This window comes from Convolutriloba macropyga, chromosome 8, assembly GCF_964194025.1.
Source record: "Convolutriloba macropyga chromosome 8, txConMacr16.3, whole genome shotgun sequence".
In the NCBI taxonomy this organism is placed as follows: domain Eukaryota; kingdom Metazoa; phylum Xenacoelomorpha; order Acoela; family Convolutidae; genus Convolutriloba; species Convolutriloba macropyga.
In genome coordinates this window covers 25,346,499-25,361,793 of record NC_134475.1, presented here as the reverse complement: position 1 = coordinate 25,361,793, position 15,295 = coordinate 25,346,499, and the positions used below count along the sequence as shown (strand labels likewise).

The window sequence follows — 15,295 nt, the reverse complement described above, 5'->3', positions numbered from 1 at the left end:
AAAATGAAAATAGTTCTTTTCACGAACCATTAAAATTGTTTAAAGTAACAGTTGAGATGTTTCATATTTACAGGAAACTCAAGCAGAGCGGGAGAGGTTGCAGTCCAAAATCGGAGAATTAGAACAGAAGCAGATGTCATGGAAGGGTGAGAGGGAGGATCTACTGAAACAGAAGAACAGACTTATTAGTGAGAGAGACAAACTGAAGAAAGAGTCGGAAGAGAACGGAAAGAAGTTGGAACAGCTGCAGAACAAGTCTCTCAAAGAAGCCTCAACTGAAAAAAAGTAAGTGGTGAGATTAAAGTACAAATTTTGGGCAATTCTTTAAATTGCAATATTATCTCAGTTATTGATTGCGTCGAACCGATGGTGGGGCTATTATTGATCTCATTGTAGATTTTTTACAACTCGAAGAGGTCAGGGAGAACTGCAATTTTAAATTGATTTTATTGGAGTGAGTTTCAAAGCAAGAATTAAAGTTTGGAGTGGTTTGAGTGTTGAAAAAATTGGGAAGTTGAGCGAAAAAGAGTTTTTTCATATCGCTGTTTTCGAGAGTGAGATTTGAGGTGTTAAAAATTTTCTATGAGGCAGCGAAATTTTTTGATCACGTGATGCTTTTTCAAGCAGTGTTTTTAACAGCCGCAAAGCAATAGCTGAAGCTATTATTGTCCTTCTCTTGGTCTTAACAATTCAAAGAACTTGAATTGTATTGGAGTGCTGTCTTTTTTAAGATCTGTTTACACATTTTTATGATTTTTGAAGTCAAATTGAAGTAAAGATTTTGGTCTCACCAAAACAGGAAGTGGAGCGAAATAGCGAATGGTTGTGAGGCGTAAAATTTTTCATTCTAATTAAAGTAGAGCGAGAAAACTGTGTTTGAACAGAAATTCGCTTTCTCATTGGTGTTTTTTTGCTGACATACGGCAATTTGACTTTGACTTTTTCTGCTTTTCAATAGCGGCCGTCAGCCCCTCAACGGCTATTATTTAGTCGCTCTCCTTTTTTTTAATTCGCTTTACCTTTTGATGACGTTTTTCGTTTTACATAAGTCAAGACTTTTACGTTTGAATTTTTCCTTACCGCACTCACTGTTTCAACTGAATGGTTTCTCATCATCCATTCACTCAATGAATTAGGCAAGATAGTGAATACAGTCAAGGTCAAAAGAGCAAAATCAAAAGCGACCGGATTAACCGATAAAGCTCGGTCATTAAGTCATTGAGAATTAGGTTATGAAAGCTCGCTAGCTGACAATGGTATTAAGCTTATTAGCTTTCAGTTTAGAAGCTGAATTAAGTATAGTTTTAGAATGCAGCTGAATTTGCTTTCGAATTAGAACACTTTTTGACACTTTTTGAAAAAAATCGGTCAATTTATTATTTTCTGTTTCATCCCGATGTGCATCAAGCGCGACAACGGCGGCTATTTTACCGCAATCTGCTGGCTGTGCTTAATTTGTTGTGATTGGATTTTTTTCTCAATTGTTTTCCCTATCCAATTTTGGTGTAGTTTTTTCGGTAGTCAATAAAAGTTTTTTTTCTAATTGTGCCAGGACTTGTGCTGTGGTTGTTTGTTTCGTCGTCAAGATTTTTGTTACGACCATATGACGACACGATCACTTCAAATCTGCTTTTTGTTTGTTCGTTCATGCAATTTGAAATGAATGGCGTGCTTGACGTCATTTTTCACTCTTAGTGGCAATAGCTTTTTGTTCATTCGCGTGATTAACGGTCACTCGTGACTTACCTCTCTCGAAAATGGCTTCCTCACATGGCATGGTCTGTTCTTTACTTTAATTCAAAGAGATAAGGACAAGTGAGCGCGTGTCACTCTAATTGAAGGGTATTTGAGGGAAGATAATAGAGGGAGCAATAAGTAAAACAAATTCTTAATCAAAATTTAACCTCTCAGCATTTAATAAGGTTTCTTGTTTGGTCTGTTTCTTTTATCCTTTTGAGACTGCAGTTCTGCAAAGCTATTATGGATTTTTTCCATAATTTTCGTGTTATTGTTTGAATTTACTAGAGCTATCTATAGGGTTATTTTGATAGTGTTTTGAAAGTTTTCGGTATTGAGAGTTTTTAGTGGAAGTTTTGAGGCTTTTCAGCTATTTTGATGATTTTTAGGCCATTTTTGCGACTTCAGCTTTTGTTTTGTTTAATTGCAATCTTTGGCAATTTGCACGCATCTATTGCTCAAAAGTGTTTTAAATTACCAATTGATTGCAGTTTTATCGGCATAACAATGTTTCCGGGGCAAAATTTGACAAAAAAATATTTTAACTTGTATTTTTTGTTAAAGATTCGCAATTTTTCTTGAAACTTAGGTGTGTAAGCCTCTTGCGGTTTTCATCTTGTTCATTAAATATTAGAATTTTAGAATATTAGGTTCCTGAGTTTTCTGAAGATGGTGCATTTCTATTATTTAGGAATATAATTTAATTTCTCTTTTTTCAGGTCAGTTGGTTTCTTGGGTTCAATATTTCATTAATTGACTTTAAATTGCTGTTTCATTGTTTCTGAGTAGGTTCAATATGTTATAGTTTTCTCAGAGGTGTTCTGGCACAAAAGACCCTGCAAGTCGTTTCCAGATTTTTTCGGTCTCTGTATTTCAAACTCGTCGTCTTCATTGTTGATTCGTGCGATACTTTGACTTATTCATGTTCAGTGACTTGTATTGCTATGCAGATAAATTTATGTGCATGATTTCATTTGTCAATCTTTGGCGTCAGCTTTTCGTCTTTGGGGTCATTCGTGTGATAAGTTTTTGACCTATATCAGTCAAAAAATGACTTCTGCACGCACGTACTGAAGGTGCGTGCAATTTTAAAAGCATTTAATAATTGAAGATCAGTAAAATGAATCTAAACTGTAACAAAAACTTAACTACTCTAATTATGAGGATTGTTGGTTTTGATTTTCTCGTCTCAAACATCTAATTTTGACATAGCTCTGTTTTAAAGAGTTCTTCCATACAACTGTGTTAACAACTGGCCAATTTATCAATATTCCTTCTTTGATTTTTTCATTGCCGATGAAGGCCAGAGAAGTTTTTGCGCTGCCGGCTACCCTAGTAAAATTTGTAAAATGTTCAGATAGTAAAAGACGAATCATTAATTGCTTTTTTTATGCACTTCACCTAAAAGAGCATAAAATTACTTCCTACAGTTCTACAAAAAACGTTACATTAATGCTAATAGTATCCAAAGATTTCCAGAAATTCACCTACTCTTCACCCCTTCCCAAGTGTTGTTGTTCAGGCCAATCTGATGAACAGAAATCAGTAGAAGAGAAAGTCCGGATGTGTTTTTATTCATGCATATTTTTAAGAGCGGGAAAAGTGGATGTGTGAAAACGTTTTCGCTAAGCGAGTTGATTTTCTGTTCACGTGCGGTATTTTAGAACAGTTTTGTAGTTTTATAGATGGTGTATGTCTTGAATCAACTTTCGAATTCAAATTTTGGCGTCTTTGTTCTCAACTGCTCTCAAGCGAAAGTTGAAGCAATTATTGTAGTTTCGTCTGCCTTTTTATGCAAAGTTTTTGTGTGACCGTTTTCTTCTGGAACTTTCGATTTCACTTCTCGAGTGACATTTTTTGATAAAAGTGCCTAGCCCTTGCAGCGTAGAGGGCCATGTCCCTGAGTCTAATCCGAGAGGTCTAGGGTTAGAAACCCTTCTCAGCAAAAACTTACCTGGTCTAATTATGTATGAGGATTGTTGGTTTTGATTTTTTCATCTCAAACATCTAATTTTGACATAGCTCTGTTTTAAGGAGTTCTTTCATACAACTGTTTCATAACAATTACCCACAAAGCTAACCCTTAAAATTCCTGAATTTAACAAATGGCCATTTTATCAATATTCCTTCTTCGATTTTTTTCATTGGAAATGAAGGCCTGCAAATTATTTGCGCTGCCGGCTACCTTATGAAAGTTTGAAAGATATTCAGATAGTAAAAGACCAATCATTAATTGCTTTCTAGCGAAGTTTGAAGCAGATTTTGCAAACGTGTGTTTTTATGCACTTCATCTAAAAGACATGAATGCAAAGCGCAAGGAGTTACTTCCTAAAATTCTACAAAACACGTTACATTGATGCTAATAGTATCCAAAGATTTCCAGAAATTCACCTAATCTTCACCCCTTCAAAGTTAAATTGTCGCACCTGTCATTCGAGAGCAATGCATCCGAGGTTAGTTATTTGTTTAAGATTGAATTTTTATCACATTGTGATTTTTTTTGGTTCATTAGCGTAAGTATGTTTTGAGTCCATAACAACTATGAGATTTACAGGTTGCAAAAATGGTTCTTAATATAATTTTCATCATTTTTGGGCCCTGTTGATATAGATTTTTGTTATCTTTTTTGATTGCTAAGCAAAGCTATTACTAACCTTCTGTTTTTCGTGAATGAGTTATGGCGGTATTCTGTTTTACTATTCGATGACGAATTATGGCGATGTTCTGTATTTACGGCTTAAAGAGGAGTGATGGTGATGCAGCTCTTTTATTTGATCTTGACTTTCTTTGAAACCGGATTTGAATGTCGATGCCGGATTTGAAAACAAGTGTTAAGGTTGTTTAGGCCAATCTGATGAACAGAAATCAGTAGAAGAGAAAATCTGGGTGTGTTTTATTCATGCATATTTCTTAAATCGCGAGAAAAGTAGGTGTGTAAAAACGTTTTCTCTAAGTGAGTTGATTTCTTTGTTCACGTGCTGTATCTTAAAACAGTTTTGTAGTTTTATAGATGGTGTGTCTTGAATCAACTTCCGAATTCGAATTCTGGCGTCTTCGGTCTCAAATGCTCTCATGTGAAAGTTGGAGCAATTGTTGTAAACGCGTGTGCCTTTTTCAGCAAAATTTTTGCTTGACCCTTTTCTTCTGGAACTTTTGATTTCACATCTTGAAATACTTTTTGATATTTTGATAAAAGTTCATAGCCTGTGTAGCGTAGAGGTTTATGTCCCTGAGTCTAATCAAAGACTGAATTTTTCTTCATATATCATTTTCAGGGAGCACGAGAAAAGTTGGTTAGTTTTCACAAAATTGTTAGCGAACATTTTTGTGCACGTATGGCATTTTTAAAGCACGTATGGCGACTTTAGATTCAATTTTAAACTATTTTTAATAGCCGCCCTCATCTTCTCAGCCGGCTATTATAGCGCTCCTATTTTTCTTTTACGACTCGAAGAGGAGTATTGGTTTTCTCTCGGTTTTTTTTACAGGAAGTAGATTTGTTCACGCGGCATTTTGACCTAAAGGCGAAAGTGAGAAAAGCTGTCTTGGTGAACAGATTTTGGCTAAGCGAGAGAAGTTTTTTTGATCATGCGCTGCGTTTAGTGAATGACTTTTTGACTTTGAAAAGTAGTTTTCGCCTGAATTGCACATATAGATAACCGTTTCTAGCCGTTTTTTCGTCTTAGTGGCCCAATTTTTTTGCTTTTAATTTGATTTCTTGTAGAAATAAATTTTATTCGGTGTTATATTGAAATGTCAACCTCGGAAATTGATACCACAGTGTTTTGCAGAGCCTGAAAATGCGTTTCAAGTTGAAAATTGGCACATAATTCTTGATTTTTTAGTTAATTTTTGACTATTTTTTATTTTAATTTCTTCATTTTTGGATCTTTTAACCGTCTTTATGTCAAAAATCAGTTAATATGGCAACTTTTTTTCGATAATTCCTATACTCAACGCCTCTTTCTACATCGATGTAATTTTGTTTCATAAAATTGTACATATGCTAATCCGATTTTGGCAGTTTTTTTTCCAATTTTCGTCAGTTTTTTTTGTGTGTACTTTGGTTATAATTGCTAGAAATAGTCTTTTTGCGCAACATGAGGGACTTTAATTTCGTTTCAATAAAAATTCAATCATTTTTTGGCGTTAGGGTTTTGAAAAACAGTTAAAACTTTTTCATAAATGCTGTCTTAAAAGTTTTTTGACCATTTTTTTTGCAAAATGTTTTTATTTTTCGTATTCACGAATTCTGATTTTTCCTATTTTTGTTCTCTGCAGGAGAATAGATCGTTGTATTGGATGATTAGTTATCTTTTATATGTCTTGAAAGCTGAACAATGAATTGTATTCGTTTTTCTTGAATTTTTTATCGATTTTTAACTTTCAAAAATCAAGAATGTGTTTTTGTTACGATGTGCTTTTCATTGTGCCCATGTTCTTCACATTCTAGTTAGTATTTTTCTATCGTTGTCCTGGCACCTACGTTTATTTTCGGTATATTGATTTTTTCAGTTGTTAAAAATGAATGATTTCGGCTTTTTCTTAGATTTTCGTCATTTCTCTGGGTTGCAATTGATTTCATTCAACATAAGGCATTACTGAGAGTCTGCTAGCAAGACTTTTTCAAAACATCCACCTATTAATTGTTACTGCAACTTTCTTCCCGCCTGGGTTTTAATTTAAACGATTATTTGCCTTTGAATATTCCTCTGCTGCTTATGTCTTCTATGATCCATTTAATTTTTGAATTAGTATGAAATCATGTCTAGCGTATGTATAAGGAAGAAATATATGGTCTTTTTTCTTAATTGCTGTAATTAGAAGTGTAAATGTAGTGGTTTTCTGATTCTTAACTTTGAGCGTTCATTTTTTGAAAAGATTTAATTTAGTTTCTAAGATTATTATCTGCCGTTTGCTTTCGCGATCTTGATTCGAGATTAAAATCATGAATTAATTATTTGAGGGCAATTGATAGCCCTATCAGCTTTTTCAGCCTATCAGTATTTTGACCATGTTAATTATTTCGGTCTTTTTTAACGTTACCAAGCGTTTTCACTATTATAGAAATTTGCTGCGTTCTGTTTCTCTTGGCGACAGTGGTTTAAGTCACCAAATTTTAGATCAGACCTGCGGAGGTAATGAGTTAATGGTTTAATACAAATCGTAATGGCTTCCGCTGCATTTACGCTGTTGTTTGTGAAATTCTGACGCTTCGAGTCGCTTTCGGAATTCTTCCGGCTATGTTTTTAACTTCGTCGAACTTTTTTTTGCTTTACCCATTTTGCCGCTTTTTCGACATTTTGCGTGAAATCTTTTTGACTTCTCTAGGCTAGTTTCACTCTTCTGTCATTCTGCTCAAAGTCCTTTTAAACAGCAGCTGCTCAGCAAAGCAGTTCAAAATGAAGAGAGTCAGTATTAAAAAAAATCAAAGTCAGAAATAGAAACGGGATAAACCCATAAAGCCCATTTTTAGATGCCCGGTACTTGAACTTTGTTCTCATAAGTTTTATTTACTATCTATAATGCTTATTGGTATTAATACTAGATCCTGTTGCCACTCACTTAGAGACAGGAGTATGTTCAATTACGAAATGACATCAAAATAAAGCGCAATTAAAAATGTTTTTAATACAAAAATCAGTTTTTGTTGATTTTTCTTTTCTTGCAATCCCAATAGAATTATGGGAATCAACGGCGGCTATTTTCCGGCAATCTTCCGGGTATGTTTTTATTTTGCACTTTGTGGACGCCTTTATAACAGTTGTTATTTTTCGTTTAGATTCAAATATGTCAATTTTCAAATATTTTCTGTTTTTATACGTTTTGGTAGTCTTTCTTGTTGAACCGTTAATTTAGAGCTTTTCTATGCATGTTGTTACTAAGAGACCCATAAAAGATAGACATTGCAGCTTTCAGAAATACTAAAACGTTTTTGCTTTGCTTTTTTCTGTCGTGGGTGTAATGGCTCATATAATGTTGAGTGCGTTTTCCAGAACTATTGTTTTGGCGTTGGGATAAATCATTTGGAGATCAAAATTGTAAAAAAAAATGATGGCACCAGATTTTCAATCAGTTTGCGATGACTACAGTTGCATAAATTACTGATTAAATAGAGTATTAAATAGCGAACATGATACAATACAAAATATGCCAAAAGTGGAGAAAATCATTAGATTAGACTATCTGTTGCGCAATTCTTTTCTCGACACTGTTTTTGTATAAAGATTGGTTAGAAAAGTGCTACGGAAAAGGTAGTGTAATTAAATGTGGACATAATGCAACTGTTGTAATTACAACAAGAGTTGGTTTAAAACATCACTTCACGGTTGTTATTGCTCCCTCAAAATTACTCTAAGACGCAGCTTCACCTCGGAGACTGATAATTTCACGATAACAAGCATGTGATGATACTAATTTGTAGCCTTTCTTTTACTCAGTATTCACTTAAAGCAATGTTTGTATTGTTGCGTCGCATGACAATTAATTTTATTGCCTTCTTTGTTGTGCATAGTTAAATATTTTTACAGAGTTAAAGTTATTGAACAGATTTTGAATTTTTTTTCCTTTTTAGGGTAGGTACAATTATTCTTCTTTTGGTGTATCATGGTGGTTAATGCTACTGGATAAAGAGAACAGTTCATTCATTCATGAATTTTTGACTTTGTGTGGTGCTATTTTTCACACTTACCGGAGCGAATTTTGTTTGTTCATTTTGTCGTAATTGTTTTGTCATGCATGACTTACCTTGCTCAAAATTGACTTTTCTCCCTCTCCAAAGGATCTTTGCTTACTTTAAATGAATTTGATCAGGTTAATTCAAGATGGTTCACCCTTATAGAAGATTATTTGAGAAAAGATAACAGAGACAACACATTGGTTTTCCGTTCGGTATAATTTTTAAGTCTACCAAGCTATCACAGCTATTTTTGAGCAATCTGGCAGCTGTTTCCGCAATTTTTTGTCTTGTCTTACAGCTGCAGAGATGATCAAAGCTACGTTGATGCGCTCTTGGTGAACTACAGTTCAAGGAATCTGTAATAAGACGCTGTCTTAGCTAGGTGAGTTTACGGACCTTTGGGTAATTAATATATTCTTTTTTTAAATCGACCCTGTGTCTATCAAATAAGATGTAACATTCAATGCAGCATGCGAAAAAGAGTTTAGGTCAGGTCCAGCTACTGAATTAAAAAATCAGATTGAGAAAGTGTGGCTCTTTTTCATGCTTTTTCAGAGAGCTGGAATAGTAGGTGTTGGTCTAAGTGGGTTTACGAAATAGAATTAGTTATATATATCAGGAGTTAGTGTCAGTGATTTTTTCACTGGTGTCGGTTTAAGGCTGGGACGGCCTAAATTCATTATAAAAAGATATTTTTGAGCAGAATAATGCAATTTTTCACGTTTTTGTTGTTAATTTAGTCTCAAATGGAAGTTTGTTTTAGAAGCCATAATTTAAAAAAAAAATGATTTTCATATCTTTAATCTTTAGGGGCCAATTAAACTCTTATAGGGTTTACTATGGGTTATTGGATGATTTGTACAGGTGGTTTTGAAGATATTAATATCACGAACTTTGGAACTTTTGCAATTTTACAAATCTTATTGTCATTGTTTGAGCTCCAGGGGTCAACGAAGCTTTTTAATTGCTCTCAAACGAAGTTTGTGGCAATTATATTAGTCCTGTCGGTCTTTTTTAATGCGATTTTTCGCTTGACCGATTTTCCGTCTGACGCTTTTTGACTTTTCGTCCTCAAAAACGGGATAAACAGGTAGCGCCCAGCGGGCATTAAGTGCTCTTAGAGCCTTTCAGCTCTGTTTCACAGCTCAAACTGTTTTGGAGACTTATGCTTATACTTATGGTGTGAAGGGCGGTTCTTAAAGGTTGTGACCCCCCCCCCCCTATTGCCTCCACCCCCATCGCGCTGTTGCCCCCCCCCCCCCAGCCCAGTGTTGCCCCCCCCAGCCCAGTGTTGCCCCCCCATCAACCCCCGGTGCACCCCCCCCCGTGGCTAGCTACTGACGAAGCCAACCGCTCGCCGGTCGTTTGAGAGCAATTCGCCCGACGTTAGTCAGTTATGTTTCAAAGGTTATGCATGAGTTAATGCGTAAATTTTCGTGCCGTAAAGTTTTGTTTTAAGTACATTAGCGTCAAGAACTTAGCAACTTTTCTTGTTGCTATTGGTTTTGGCTATCTTATCCAATCTTCTCTGGTTCTTGCTCCTATTTGTCTGTTATATGTGCAGCCAGACTTCTCAAAAAACTCTTCTGTAGATTTTAGCGAAAAAAATAGGTGTTGAAGACAAGTAAGAAGACAAAATTGAAGTTCGCAATTAATTCCCTTTGAAGTGTTTTTGGAATGTTGTCCCTTTCAGTTTTTTGGACTCAAGTCGTCAAGATTTCCTTCCAACTTGGTGCTGCGTTTTATGCGCAAATCCTTAACTAAAGTTCTCGTTTTGACAATATGGACGCCCGATTTTTTTAATTTCTTGTTTTTAATTTTGTTTTTCCCTTATCTTATATTCCAATCATACCTGTTCTTATTTACCAAGTTATTGCTATTTTATGTCTTTGAACGAACACCTTGATATTCAACCCCCTGATTCTAAAAGTGTATACATCTTGAATGCTATTATTTCAGTTTTTCTCAATTTGTGTGACCATGTTTGGCTAGCATTGTTCAATTTGCTCCTGTTCAGATACAGTAGTTTTTAGTTTTCTTTTCTAATTCTTTGGATTGTATTTCAGGACCTGTCCTGCTAAGTTTGTTTCGTGGTCAAGATTTTTATGACGACCATACATCGCTATGATCACTTCAGATCAGCATTTTGTTCATTTATTTGTTCTACTTCGACTGAACTGCATGCGTTATGTCATTTTCACGCTTAAAGGAGCGATTTTTTGATCATTTGTGATCAAGTTTTTTTGGTCACCTATGGCAGAGCTCTCAGAATGACTTTAAATTAAGGCGATAAGGTGAACTGTGTGTCACTCTAATTGAAAAAGATTTGAGAGTGGCTAATAAACGCAACAATTAGTTATATAGATTCTTTGTCAAAAGATAACATCTGAGCGATAAATAAAGAGAGGGAAGTTTATTTGTTTTTATCTTTTTTTTTGAAACTGCAGATCTACAAAGCTATTGCGAATATTTTCTGACAATCGATCATCTGTGTTTTAGGACGAGATTATGAGTAAGCGCACCAACCAAATGGACCATGTAGCGTTGCCTCGTAATGGCGCACAAAGCTATCGCGGCCACTTTTGGAACATGTCAGCTATTTTTATGCTGTTGTTCTTCTTGGAGTAATTGTTTGTTTTGTTACTAGTTACTTTTTTGTTTTTTTAATGTTTTACATGGCGTTTTTGTCTCTACAAATGTTGCAACTTGAAAAGGCTTTTTCAGGAAAATTATCAGGCATTACTGAAGTTTTTTATTGATCGTGGAGATCAATACTCTTTAGTCCTTTTGCTTTTGTTTTTGTAAGTCATTTATTGATTTTACAATCAATATTGGTATAGTTGCGAAGCTGTAAGCTGAGCGTAGCTATATAGCAGTGTTCCAAGTTTTTTTTAGAATTGTCAGACTGTCTTGTTTTCTTTTTACATTTGTTTCTAAATTTTTCTGTTCAATTTTCTGAGTGCCTTCTTCCCCTAACTGAAGAAATTTCCAATTCTGCGTCATTTCCGACTCTCCCTGTTAATAGCTTTTTAGGTCTTTCGTGTGCTTAGGTTTTGATCATATGTGATATACCTCAGTCAATAAAATAGCTTTTGCTTTTTAAAATTTAAGTTTGTTTTGAATTAGTTTTATGTCATGGGAATTCACGTTTGTAATAAATGTCTCTGATGAAAACGTTTCTGTGGAGTGAATTTCAACGACGCTTGTTATATTATTGCAGAATGTTTTTGCATAGTTTTACAAGCGGCGTTGATAACATATTTAAACTTGTATCTCTTTCTATCTGTATTATACGACATGCAAGTATATTTCTTAGCTAATCCAAGTCTTCAGGCTGTTCGAACATTTATCCCATTATAGTTTTTTGTTTCGGTTACAAGAAGAACGACTAAAAATGTGTCCTTATATTAGTTGTTGCAGCTTTAATGTCTCCGATGTGATTCAAATCGAATTTAGTTAATGCAAACAGTTTTCCGTTTGGGACCGTTTCTGTTTTTTGTTTTTTTTTTGTTATTTTTTGAGTCCAACAGCTGGAATATGATTTTGTTTGCAGAACTTTTGTTTTTAGTTACTTTTCTCGGGTTCTTTCCTGGAAATCTTCCGGCTCCGTTTTTATAGATCTGTTAAAACATTTTTTATTATTTTTGATAGCAAACGAGTATTGACTCGAGAATGAGGGCATTTTGCTTCAGGGGGCTTAGTTGTCTTTTTTATGCGATTTTTCGCTTGATCGATTTTCCGTCTGATCCTTTTAACCTATTTTCCTCAAAAACGTGAGGAGCAGGTAAAGCTGGGATGGCATTCAGTGATGCAAGTGAATATCTGTTTAGTGATCAAGTTGTCCAAACGCTTTCTATGGGCAAGTATTTTAGTGTGAGATTTGATGCAAAGCTTTCCTTTATTTGCTATATTGAGCATGTAAAGAAAAAATTAAGCAAGCAATGTGGAATTGTATCAAAAAAGAGACATTTTGTTCCTAGATCGCAACTTATTAGCTATTTTTCGAGCAACGTATTTCCATTTATTCACTATGGCGTTCTTGTATATGGTTGCTACAGCTACTCTTCTTTACTACCATTGTTTATGTTGCAGAAAGAAGTGTTAAAGTTTATATCCTTTCGACGAAAATCAGACAGTTGCAGTGATTTATTTCTTAAAAATGGATTTCTCTCAGTATACGAGCTACATATTTACGAGCTCCCTAAATTTGTTCTTATATCTGCTGGCAATTTTCATTCTGATGGTTATTGTAACGAAATGTTTCAATTTAATTAAAAAAGGAAGAATACGAGGCAATCCGAGCTAAGATTGCCCAATATACCTTGCTGCAAGAGAAAAAACTTGAGAAATTTTCTATAAATATTGTGCTGCTAAACTGTATAACAAGCTCAGGGATTTAAATCTTATCTCGAAACGTAGAAAAAAGTACAAGTGATGAATTAAAAAATATGTACCATAAGTTAAAGGATTCTTATCTTATCAACAACCAAGAGCTAGTAAATTATCCGTTTAAAATGTTTTAAAATTGAAAATGTTGAAATGTTTCTGAGTTAAATTCGGGGCTTGCTGCAATAGAGAATCAGCAGGATTCCGTGCAAGTCCACTTGTGTCATGATAAATATATCTAATAGCTGTATATATATTCAACCTTGTCCAAGAAATATTTTTTTAGTTAATGCAAACAGTTATCCGTTTGGGACCGTTTTTTTGTTGTTTTTGTTAATTTTTGAGTCCAAAAGCTATAATCTGATTTTGTTTGCAGAACTTGTATTTTTGGGTTACTTTTCTCGGGTTGTTTCCTGGAGATTTTCCGGCTGTTTTTGTACTGATCTGTTAAAACATTTTTTATGATTTTTGATATCAAACGAGTGTTGACTCGAGAATGAGGGCATTTTGCTTCAGGGGGCTCACATGAAGTTTGTAGCGATTATATTACTCAGGTTATCATTTTACGCGATTTTTCGCTTGATCGATTTTCCTTCTGATCCTTATATTTTTTGTCCTCAAAATTGCGCGGAGGGCATTCAGTGACTGAGCAGCTCTCTTAGAGTCTTTCTCCTTACTCTTCTCTAAGTGTGCGATTCACCAAAACTGTTTGAGGAGACAATTTCATGGTGTTAAGGGAGGTTTTTTTTGACTGTGAAGAATAATACTCTTTATCCTAGTTTTTCAAAATCTTTTATTGACTTCACATTCAATGTTTTCATAGATGTAAGCTGAGTGTAGTTATTTAGCAGTGTACCTGGTTTTTTAGGATTGTCAGACTGCCTTGTTTTCTTTTTTAGCTTTTCTGATTTTTTCTGTCAAATTTTCTGAATGCCTTCCCCTAACTGAAGGCTTTTGTGCGTCATTTCAGACTCTGCCTGTTAATAGCTTTGTAGGTCTTTCGTGTGCTTAGGTTTTGATCATATGTGACATACCTCAGTCAATTAAATCGCTTTTGGCTTTTCAAATTTAAGTTTGTTTTGAATTAGTTTAATGTCATGCGAATTCACGGTTGGTATAAATGTCTCTGATAAGAACGTTTCCCTGGAGTAAATTTCAACGAGCCTTGTTCTATTATTGCTGAATGTTTTTGCTTAGTTTTACAAGCGGCGTTGATAACATATTTAAACTTGTATCTCAATTTAGCTGGACGAAGGCTTTTTTCCAGATAGCTTGGAAACAGCCAAGATCGTTCCTTTATTTAAAGATGGCTCAAAACTGGAAGAAAATAGCTATCGCCCAATTTCACTACTCATAATTTGGAGCAAAGTTTTTGAGAAAGTAGTTTTAATAGAGTATACAGCTATTTAAAAAAACTAGGAGTTCTCTCAGGGTATCAATTTGGTTTTCGCGATAAGCATGGCACCATTGATGCACTCGTAGAACTCACCGAAAAAATTCCTCATTCTGGAAAAAAAACGCTATCAATTCGTTATTTTTGGACTTGAAGAAAGCTTTCGATACTATAAATCATAAACTACTGCTAAAAAAAACTAGAAAAATATGGTATCAGGGGGAAATGCTTAATGTGGTTTGAATCGTATTTAACAAATAGGAAACAAAGAGTTTTAAACAATTTGTCATCTTATTGGGAATTTTCAAACTGCGGTGTACCACAAGGTTCAATTCTGGGTCCTCTACTCTTTCTAATTTATATTAACGATCTCCCTCAAAATAGTAATCTTAATGTCCTGCTGTTTGCTGATGTCACTAATATTACATCCATAGGAAACAGCTCTGCAGAAAGTAGTCTCGAACTTGCGACGATAAATAACTGGTTGAAATCAGATAAACTGGTACTTAATCTTAAGTACCAAATATCTGATGGTTGAAATCAGATAACTGGTACTTAAACTGGTACTTAAGGGGGAAATGCTTAATGTGGCTTGAATCGTATTTAACAAATAGGAAACAAAGAGTTTTAAACAATGTGTCATCTGATTGGGAATTTTCTTACTGCGGGGTACCACAAAGTTCAATTCTGGGTCCTCTACTCTTTCTAATTTATATTAACGATCTCCCTCAAAATAGTAATCTTAATGTCCTGCTGTTTGCTGATGTCACTAATATTACATCCATAGGAAACAGCTCTGCAGGAAGTAGTCTCGAACTTGCGAAGATAAATAACTGGTTGAAATCAGATAAAACGGTACTTAATCTTGAAAAAACTATTTTAATGAAAATGCTGGTTGCTGGTTCCAGAATTGACGCAAGTGAATATCTCTTTGATGATCAAAATGTCCAAACTCACTCTATGTGCAAGTAACTTGGTGTGAGAATTGATGCAAAGCTTTCCTTTATTACCTATATTGAGCATGTGAAGAAAAAATTAAGCAAGCAATGTGGGATTTTATTCAAAATGAGACATTTTGTTCCTAGACTTTAGTTTATGAG

At 34.7% G+C, this 15,295-nt stretch overlaps 3 protein-coding genes across 3 annotated transcripts in view; all 3 read left to right on the top strand.

Annotated features, from left to right (window-relative positions):
• Window positions 1-15,295, top strand: part of LOC142344625 (trafficking protein particle complex subunit 2-like) — a 580,178-nt gene that overhangs the window by 114,260 nt on the left and 450,623 nt on the right. The window lies entirely within an intron of this gene.
• The window catches only part of LOC142344623 (ubiquitin carboxyl-terminal hydrolase 5-like), a 385,171-nt gene that overhangs the window by 114,255 nt on the left and 255,621 nt on the right, over window positions 1-15,295 (top strand). The window lies entirely within an intron of this gene.
• The window catches only part of LOC142344994 (uncharacterized), a 148,346-nt gene that overhangs the window by 65,284 nt on the left and 67,767 nt on the right, over window positions 1-15,295 (top strand). Inside the window, exon 8 of the mRNA XM_075397078.1 lies at window positions 74-285. Coding sequence (XP_075253193.1) covers window positions 74-285 — 212 coding nt within the window. The remainder of the gene's footprint in view (window positions 1-73; window positions 286-15,295) is intronic.